This window comes from Grammomys surdaster, unplaced genomic scaffold (genome assembly GCF_004785775.1).
Source record: "Grammomys surdaster isolate TR1022 unplaced genomic scaffold, NIH_TR_1.0 257, whole genome shotgun sequence".
NCBI classification, from domain to species: Eukaryota; Metazoa; Chordata; class Mammalia; order Rodentia; family Muridae; genus Grammomys; species Grammomys surdaster.
Genome location: NW_021604698.1, coordinates 5,854,235 through 5,864,837, shown reverse-complemented (window position 1 = coordinate 5,864,837; position 10,603 = coordinate 5,854,235). Strand labels below are relative to the sequence as shown.

The 10,603-nt window shown below is 45.1% G+C and overlaps 1 protein-coding gene across 1 annotated transcript in view; it reads left to right on the top strand.

Annotated features, from left to right (window-relative positions):
- Window positions 1-10,603, top strand: part of Tnfrsf11a (TNF receptor superfamily member 11a) — a 46,997-nt gene that overhangs the window by 20,880 nt on the left and 15,514 nt on the right. Inside the window, exons 3-4 of the mRNA XM_028775651.1 lie at window positions 7,416-7,497; window positions 7,922-8,047. Coding sequence (XP_028631484.1) covers window positions 7,416-7,497; window positions 7,922-8,047 — 208 coding nt within the window. The remainder of the gene's footprint in view (window positions 1-7,415; window positions 7,498-7,921; window positions 8,048-10,603) is intronic.

The following is a 10,603-nucleotide window of genomic DNA, read 5'->3' as shown; positions in this document are numbered from 1 at the left end:
GAAAGGAAAGGAAAGGAAAGGAAAGGAAAGGAAAGGAAAGGAAAGGACATAATTACAAAGGAAGGACATGCACTCAGGTTTAGTAGAGGAAAATAGATAGCCAGAGGCAGAGACATCTGGGAGAGGCCAGAGTGAACATGACCAGACTGAGCCAGGCCATGTGAGAACAGGGAGGGGAGAGCCAAACCAAGGGGCTAGAAGGATGAAGAATAGATGAAAAGAGCCAGGTAACCAAAATGGCTGGATTATATAGGTGCTGCAAGACAGCTAGCCCCTGCACTGGAGAAGTTTAGAGTAGGGGGTGTGATAATGTCAGTAATACCAAGTAGCAGGTAGGGACTGAGGGATGCTGGGAGAAGTCCAGGTCTGCCTTGTCGTTAATGGGCACCTCAGTTAGCGTTTTGTCCTGGGTTTGAGACCTGACAGTCTACATAGTGAGTTCTAGACCAGTCAGAGCTAAACAAAGAGAAATCCAAAGAAAAAGGAGAAATGAAAGCATTTGTGTGTGGGCTGCTCGCATCATAAATGCTGACTTTGGTGTTCTGTCAGGGACAGAGCAGGGTGGTTCAGAGAGAAGGATTTTCTCAGAGCAGAGCCATTCATAGCAGGACATTCTCCAGTCATCTGCATGTGCTCTAGTGATTTGTTTGTGTTCTGTTCTGGGTACGGTCAGTCCAGATAGTGCCTAGAGAGGACTTTTTAAACTTTTATTTACAGATGTGTATGTCTGACACAGCAGGTGCGTTTCTCAGCCATGTGTACGTCTGGGGCAAAGGGCATGGAAGGCAGAGGATAATTCTGCCCTTCCACCTTTGTGTTGGTTCTGGCATGGAACCTCACCAGCCTACGGAAGGATTTTTCCCTCCGAGGTTGGAAGGACGATGAAGCAAAGCATTACTTTCTCACTTGAAAATTTCTCTTAAAAAACAAACAAACAAACAAAAAAACAAAACAAGAAAAACCCTACATGGTTTAGTTCAACCATAACATTTAGAAATTTGATGCCCTCCTTTCTGAAATCATGACCAAATTCTCAAATACAGTCACAGATGGATGACATTTTATAAAACACAGTCTATGGAAAACCCCCCATCTGTCCTGGGTGAGGTTCTTTCCCGCTGACTTGACAGTGAGGGTCAACCCTCCTTCTGCCTTGATGTATGCCAGTGTGAATTTTCCCTGGAGGAAGAAAGCAATTTTAGTACCTGTAATGAATTTTCCTACAGTTGGGCTGGTTAACAGCCTGAAAACATAGATATTTAAGACAGCCCTCCTACGAGTTCCTATACAAAAGTCCTCCTGGCTCTCTGACAGGAACATGTTTCTTCAGCTATGGCTTTATTGCACAGGGCCATAAATCTACAGTGATTTATAAATGTCTATTACACTTCTTTCTTTCTTTCTTTCTTTCTTTCTTTCTTTCTTTCTTTCTTTCTCTCTTTCTCTCTTTCTCTCTTTCTCTCTTTCTCTCTTTCTCTCTTTTCTTTCTTTCTTTCTTTCTTTCTTTCTTTCTTTAGTGTGTGTGTGTGTGTATGTGTGTGTGTGCGTGCGTGTGTGTGTGTGTGTGTGTGTGTGTAGAAAGAGAGACACAGAGGACAACTTGGAGAGGTTGGTTCTCTTTTGACCACATGGTAATCAAACTCAGGTCGTCAGGGTAGCAACAATCATCTTTACTCACTGAAGCCACCTTTCGGGCCCCAGAAACTTAATTATCATTTATTATCTCTTCCCAATCCTTGCTCAGACTGTGGGCATATTTCTTCTAGAAGATTCTGTCACTTGTTAAGCCAAATACCAGCCTGTCTGCTGTGAAAGAAAAGCACACAAAGCAAAAACAGGCACATGGAGTGAGGTGGGCAAGCCTACATGCAATGCACCATCTTGCCATGGTCGCTTGTCTCACGTTTGCTGTATTCAGACTATATTGCTATATTATATATGTCCAGATACACACACACACACACACACACACACACACACACACATTCCTTGTGATGTCAGGACAAGTATTTTTTTTAAAAAATGTTAGTAGATGTTTATTATATAAACCAAATACAATTTCTAGCTCATTGACTATGGTATGGCGCTCTCAATACACTGCCTAGTGGCTTTTTTTTTCTACTTTTTTATTTTTTAGATTTCTAAGAATGACAAGTTCTTAGAAAGTTTGTATTCCCCTAAATACCCCCAAAACAACTCACTGCAAACAGATGAGGTCCCTAAAGCAGTGATTCTGAGTGTCTCTCAAGTGGGTCACAGGTCACAGTTCTTGAGTTCCAGAAGGATGTCCCTAAAAAGCAAGCAGAGGTAACCCTGGCTATCTGTAGGAAGATAAAAGGGAGCAGCTGGCCAAAGAAGGCAGAAGTGGGTGGAGACTTGTGCGGAAGTGGGTGGAGACTTGTACAGAAGTGTGCTGCTGTCTCTTCCATCACACGGAGAGCTGTATCCCTCCTCAAGAAACGGCTCCTAATAAGATGTAACTGGGCTTGACGTGAATCATGGAGACAGGTGTGCTCCTAAAGCTCTGACTTGGGGTTTTAGAAGGAAACGGAGCACAGTAAAAGTGGACAGAGAAAGATCTACAGAAGCAGAATGTGGGCTTCTCAACCCAAGCATCCAGAAAGATTTACTTCCCAAATCCGTCCTGCGCCTTTACCAGAAAGAGCCAGCTAGCTATAGGCATCGGGCTGTTAATATCAGCAGCCAGTTGCCTACCATTCCCTGGGGACCTCCTCAAGTCACAGTGCGTCAGTAAAATGCTTTTATCAAGCTATAACTTCAGCAGCATCACAACCAATAATAATAGCTGCCACTTGACTACCAGAAGTGCTTGAGTCCTGACCCAGTTCTAGACAGCCGGAGGGAAGTGTAGGGTTGCTGCTGAGGGGCCCTGAATGGCTAGGTTGGGCTTTGCCCACTGCTGGTGGGCAGTGCAGCCAGTGGTAAGATGGAGGACCAGATGTTTAACTGGAAGACAACCTGCGCGCGTACACACACACACACACACACACACAAATAAAATAAAACTGTCAGGATTAGTTTGGTGAAGTAGTGCATACCTTTAATCTTAATACTCGGGAGGAAGAGGAAGGCAGATTTCTGTGAATTAAAGACCAGCCTGATCTATATAGCTAGTTCTAGTATAGCTAGGGGCTACATAGGAAAAGCATACACTAGAATTAAACAACTGTGGTTCTTAAGTGCCTGTGGTGATACACTAAAATCATATCTGGTAGTCTTCAAAGGGTTATATTTATGATGTGTGAATTATACAATATCTTATTTTTTAGAGAAAATGCACATGGGTCTAAAGCTATAGAAAGGCAGATGCTTGCGGGGAGAGAAATGGGTTTGAAGGGAGAACCTGTGCAGACCTGTTTGAGAGCCGCATCTCCTGGAGGCTTTGGAAAGCAGTGGTCTTTGTGTGAATGAGAAGAGTGGGATAAATGCAGAGCTAGAGCTGTCCCTAGATGCTGAGAGCATCAGAGTTACATCTTAGATGTGACATCAAGTCCCTTCATCTGGATGGTGCTCGGTAGAATGCCTGTGGAGTCCAACACAGGCAGGACCACCACAGTGCTTCTGAGCAGTTCTCTCAGTTGGCTTTGGCTCTCTGTCAAATTCCCCTAAAAAGTACCTTTCTGTGAGTGTCACCCAAGCAAAGTGTGTGCTTATCTGACAGACACTATTGCTGCTTTCTTAATGGGTCAGAAGTGATTGATAACACTTGTCGTCTGAAGTACAGCCTGCCCACACATCTTGTCATCAGTGTGCACGAGTGTCCACATCCTTAGGCTCAGACAAATCCTGTCAGGTGAAGTCTGCGCTAGCCACATCCAGTTTTGTTATTTGCCTCTGCTTGTCCCTCTTATGAGGGCCATTGGGACCCAGAAAAAAGCCGTATCTCCCTCCAGGAAATGGGATCTTATAAAGTAAAAAAAAAGACTAAGAGGGCCCAAGGGAGAAATGGGACCTCTTCTCAGCCATTCTTGCTAAGATCTCCTGGGCTTGCTGTGACATCCTAAGGCCCTATTATCCAGTGGCTGATGGGGAACACCTAGGAAATAGAACCTTCCATCTAGGAGAATAACAGCAAGTCCAAGAAGCAAGCCCATGTACACCCCTTCCCCTGTCAGTCCTTCCCTGGGGTCTCCACTCAGTGTGCTCCCTGATCCCACATGTCACTCTAGAGTGAGGTCAGAGACACGCGTCCCCACACTCCACTCAGCTAGCTCTTGGGGTGATGTTTTCTCTATAAAACATCTTTCATAATGGCGACATTAAGGTGGCTGGCATCTTCCCAGTCATATCACCTCTACAGTTTTCCTCCAAGCTGGCTAATGGACAGATAACTGCTTTGGTTTTAACACTGACCAAGGATAACTGTTTCTATTATCTTCCATTTCTCTTTTTAAATATTTTTTGGCAGTTTCATGAATATATGTAATGGATTCCAGTCATTTCTACCCCTTACTAACCCCTTTCATGCCCCTCCCTACCGCCTGAGCATTTTCTCCCTCCTAGTGAGCACTCAGCCTACTTTCATGTGGTTTTGTATTTGTGACCCACCAGGTTTAGTTACAGTTGCTTGCATGGACATAGGTGGGAAGTTACAGACTGGAACTTGAGTAGCTTATCAGTGGCTATACCCTTAAAGAAAATGACTCCCCTTGGGTGCTGGATGGTGTGGCACATGCCTTTAATCCCAGCATTTCTGGAGGCAGGGGCAAGAGGCTCTCTGTGAGTTCAAGGCCAACCACTTTGTAGACCACTACAAAGTGAGTTCAGTACAGCCAGGTCCCTGTTACAAGAAGAAATCCTGTCTCAATAAAACAAACAATTAAAAAGTGGCTCCCCTTCCCCAGCCACTATTTTCTCTCAGGGAGGGTGGGAATCACAAGCCATTCCCCCTTCCTGGATGAACTTTGTCGGCCCCAGTCTGGTGCACGGCAGGTCTTGTATGGATAACCACGGCTACAATGAGTTCATGAGTGGGATGGTGCATGCCATGTCCAGAAGACATCTTTTGCAACTCTCCTTCTCATTCTCTGGGTCTTTTAAGTCCTTCTTCCCCTTGGAAAGGGTGACATAGATGTCCTGTGTAGAGCTGAATGGTCCTCTATCCCTCAGTCTTGGTACTGCGACCAGTTATGACTGCCTTCACTAGCTGTTGCCCGATGCGATAAGAAACTCCTCTGTTGGAGCCTGAGAGCTGTGCTAATGTATGGCTATAGATGTGAACGTCTAGAACATGCAGTTTGTCTACATGTCCAGTTAACAAAACAAAAATTGTAGGTTTTCCCCTAGAGCCTATGGTCTTTCTAATCACCAACTCTGAACCAAACTTACACTATCAAGCCTGAGTATCTCCCATATTCCCCAGGCCTCACATCCAGTCAGACAGTGGTTGGTTATCTGCATAGCAGTTATTGCCACTATTGCTTCCAGGATACCTCTTGTCGGGCTTGTCTTCCACTTTTCCTCTGCTAACATGAGCTCCATCCATATAAACATCCCCCCATCCTCTCCAGGCCTTTTTAGACCCCCCCATGTATCCATTTGAACTAAATACCTAGTTTACAAGGTTGTCCCTGCCCCATTTCCCTCCCTACCTCCAGTTTCCATGTCTTATCTGGCCGGTGTTCTCCAGTGGGCAGCTCACTCACCAGATCTCTGAGAAATCTCTGGCATTCCTCTGTCACTGCCAGGCACATCTGCTAAAGTATGTAGTTACCATTTAACAGCAAACCCCATGGGAAGAGTCTGTAACTAGTTCTCTGGAGCAGGTAGGAAGGCCGGCGTGTGGCATGCACGCCATGTGGGGATCTGTTCAGCTATGTCTGGCTCATCAGTTTTCTGTATTCTTGCTAACATGACTGCTTGTCACATGCCTTCTTCTCCCACTGAGGAAGGTGAAACAGACAGCTCTAAGACTAGGGGGCATGGCCATTTTGTATTGTATATTAGAGTCATACTGTTTTGGAGCATGTGTCAGTTACGTTCACTTTTCTGTGACCACACTGCCTGACAGAAACAACCCAAAGGAAGAAAGATTCTTTTTGGCTCATGCTTTTAGAGGGGTCACTCCGTCACAGCGGGGAGGGCAGTTCATGGAGGCAGACATGTATAACAGGATGCTTATATCACAACAGACCAGGAAGGGAAGACCCTTCAGAGGCCTGCTCTGGCGACTGACTTCTGCCAACCAGGCCCTGACTCCTCAATGTTCTACAGACTCCTCAAACAGCGCCGCTTTCTGGGGGGTAAGGTCAAACCATAAGCATGGGGGGAACATGTCATTTCAAACCCCAAAGCCTGGGAAAGAGACAGACGTTCTAAGTGTGCAAGCAGCTGACTGGATTCCATCAGGTAACAGGCCTGTTGGGGTTTGAAATGACCTACAAGTCTTGGCCGTTTACACCTTTTAAATTTTTTGGTATTCTGGAAGGTGAGCAGTGCTTAACAGCCTCTAACTGTCATAGGAAGCTGGTTTCATCATAGAATTGGTGTGGGGCAAGTGGAACCATGTCACCAGACAAAAACTGGGAAGGTCGAGTGGATTCAGAAACCCCGGTAAATTCTCTTACCTGAGAATGGTAGGCCTTTCATCTATTCCTGACCCGGTTCCTGTCCTGGAATACATGACCACTACACCCCACATAAAGAACATGACCGCTAGTCACATAGCACAGAACACAGAGTCCTCCATGCTAATGAGATATCTAGAAGGGCCAGTCTGAGGGTTTATAATAATAAGCTGCCCTTGTCAGAGATTCTTTCCTGCAAAAGGTTGTTAACCTCCTGCCCACCCTAAGTAAGTTTTATGCATCTATTTTCCACTACCAATGAACAACTGGGATAAGGAAGGACTGTCCCTCTCATCAAGAACAGCTGTAGGGGGAAGCCTCCTAAGTTCCCTGGAGAAGGCCCCTCTGCCCCAGACCGGGATACTGACCCCTGAGCTAAGCAGGAGTTCCACCTCTTCCCAGGCCCCAGGCTCATCGCCCGTGGGCCCCCACTGTTCTCAACTCTTTGAGATTCCCAGTAGAACCTGGGTGTCCTGGAGTTAGGGAATCCCAGCCTTGGCCCCAGCCTGTCTCATTTCTCACGGGACAGGGGCTCCCATCCTCTGTTTGTAGCGATCACTTCCTGTTACATCTGCCCAAGTGACGTTCACACACCCTAGTGGCCAGGGAGAACTCGGACCCACAAATTGGCTCATTACATTCCTGTATGAGTTCATGTGTCCCACTGACACAGGAATGTGGTCCTCAGAGGATAGTGTTTGGGAAATGGTTCTCTCCTTTCACCGTATGTTGCCATGGCAGCAAAGCCCTAGCCACTGAACTGTCTCTCCAGCCATGTCCAGAAATAACTTGTGTACGATGTCTTCCTGATGTCACTTTTCTTTTCAGGTGACCCTCCAGGTCAGTCCTCCGTGCACCCAGGAGAGGCATTACGAGCATCTTGGACGGTGTTGCAGCAGATGCGAACCAGGTACCCCTGTACATTGTAGCTTTCCTTTTTTGGCCCTAAGAGATGAAGGCATCCAGAGACCTTTCATGGTAGTGGTAGGTAGTGACATTTGCCGCTCAGAAGACAGAATGCATTCCCTCAGTAGATATCATCACTTATAAATCAAAGCCAGTTTCAGAAACTGGTCCTCAGTTTGTCCTGAGAAGGTAAGGTTTCCTAAAGTCACATCTTAGTAAAACATAAAGTGCAATTGATACTTGAAATCCTGTGCATAGAAGTCTTATTTTGGAATAAACAAACTGGAATTGCTTAACTCTTGACAGACCTTCTCCTGTATACCAGCCAAAGAGCACAAGGGGGCTGGGATTCCCACACGCACTTAGCATCTGGTTTTGATTGGCACATTGCTTTGTTTCTGATTGGCACATTGTCTTCTCAATTTAAGGAAAGTACCTGTCTTCTAAATGCACTCCTACCTCTGACAGTGTGTGTCTGCCCTGTGGCCCGGATGAGTACTTGGATACCTGGAATGAAGAAGATAAGTGCTTGCTGCATAAAGTCTGTGACTCAGGTGGGTGTGTCACACTGAAGAGTCATTGGTGGTGGTGGGGGGGATGTGGAGAGGCACTCTCTGGCTTCTGCTCCATAAATCTGTTCCACAGAAGCTTGTTAAATATGTCAGCTGATTTTCCTTTGAACGGTCCTGCTCATGTTTTATGTCCCCGGTGCCTCAGGTTAAAATTTCCATAATATGTTTGCATTGTACTTTAATTGTGACCACATCTTACCATTGACAAAATGTCCCCACAGCGTTCAGTGTGTCTGCCATTTAATCTTCCCCACATCCTATACTTGTCCCATTTTAAAGATACTGACATGGAGGCCTGAGATTGAGTGACTTCTCCAGTGTTAGCCCATGAGACACAGGAGTCAGACTGATCCTCTGACTGGCAACCCTTCCCCCAAACAGCGCATGTTCTATTGTTGCCGTTTGTTTCCTCACAAGACTGCCATAACTCTGGGGAGGGGAGCTGGATAAAAAAAAAAAAAATTTGAGACATGATCTCACTGTGTTCCTCAGGTTGGCCTTGAACCCACTACGTACATAGCCTAGGTTGGTCTCAAACTCACAGAAGTACCCCAGCCTCAGCTTGACAGGGCTGAAATTATTGGATTCAGATCCATTTAAAAAAAACCAATAGCTCATTTTTAGAAACAAGGATCAAAATATGTCTCGTGGATCTCCTAAGAAGTTTTTTTTTTCCCCCTCTCTCCCCTTTTACTATTCTGAATACTAAACCATCACCATGTTCCTCTAGCAGAGCTTCTGGTTTGGAGTTCCTGGTTACATCTCCTGGTATTTTTGTATCATATTCTTTCTCTGGTATTTCTTGTATATTTCAAGAAGAAGAAGGTTAACAGAGTTCTGGTTTACTTTGGGTAGGGTCTGGTGAAACCCCTTCATCCATACTGAATAGCATTGGGAATTTTGTTTTTGTAATATTAGCTACTGATAAGCATGGGTTGAATTTTTATCCCCAGTGTTGGGGACCAACCTTAAGGCCTGCACATGCCAGGCACACTCTCCCACTGAGCTATATCCATAACTCTTGGTTTATTTTATAAATAGAGACTTCCTATGTACCCTGGCATCTATCTTCCTGCCTCTCAGCCTCTGCTTTGTAAATGCTAGGATTACAATTGTGTGCCTCCACGCCTGACTAGACCAACCTTCCTTAGGTGTTTGATTCTGTCTTCTTTCTCTGTTTATTAGCCAGATGCATCATAGAAACTCTCCTGTCAGTCAGTTCTTTGTCTTCGAGAAGCATAGCACACACAGAAAGGCACACCAAAGTCCTTGTAGTTTTCAAAATCCTGGCTGGATCATCCAACTTCCAAGTGTTTTTATTGACATGATGAATTTGTGAATGTCCTTGGGTCTGATTTGCTTCAACTTTTGCAGACACTAATCTTACTGAAGGTCACATTATCAAACCACTCTGAGGTGAGCCCAGGTCTTCTAACACGACCACAGGCATCTTTATGGACTCCCATGACTTTCCTTTCCTGAGCTGTCATTAGTTCTGACAACCAGGAAGTAAGCTGTCCTGAACATCGATGTCCTTCTAATGTGTCTGGGACAGCTGGCAGACTCTAGGCTGGAGTCAGTACTGCGGAAACTCCACTGGGCACCAGTGTCTGATCAGCCCTCTTTATTTCCTCTGATGACCTTGACTCACCGTCGTCTGTCGGAAACAAGGATTCATTCTGTCTACTGCCAGTACTGAAGCCGAACACTAACACCAAACACATTACATTGTTCTTAAAACATTGCTGCCCCCATTCCCTTATGCTAACACAGGATCCTGCTAGGATTTTGCAGAGAAAGGGGCATGTTCCTGTGCTCCTGTATGCTTATATGTGCTACACACATGTTTGAGGCTGCACGGTTTGGGCACTTAATACAATAACAAATAAGACTCATGCTTCCGTCTAAAAAGCACAAAAAACGGAAATGTTCTTTTTTAGTTGCCTGTAACTTGAGACAATGAAGAGGCAGGTTTTGATTTTCTCTGTCTCTTTTCTCCTTGGAAGTTAATGTACAAGGGCCATGTCGATAATACAGACGAGATGGGGCTTTCAGCACTTACAGAGTGATGTTGTTGTTGTTTGATTGGTTCTTGCTTTTTAAAGAGTCATTTTAATTATGTATGCATATATAGGGGGTGTTATGTACACACGCGTGCAGGTGCCCAAGAAGGCCAGAAAAATGTGTCAAATGCCCTGGAGCTGGAGTTATAGGCAGATACTTGGATACTTGCTGTACAAATGATTTAATCTCAATCGGGGGCTCCCACCCCACCTTTGATAATTCATTTCCCGGATAAAAGACACATATCTTTTATTATTATTATTATTAATCATCATTATTATTATTATACGCCTTAATCAGCACTAGAGCTGGACAGATATCTGTCATTTATGTCATTAGAATCTATTTCCCCATTAATAACCCTGAATTATAATTCACCATGTTCCATCTGGGCTGCTCTTAACTTCAATTGGCCACCCCTCACGGCCATGCTTTTATAGCGGCTTCCTCCTCTCCTCTCCCCTCCCCTCCCCT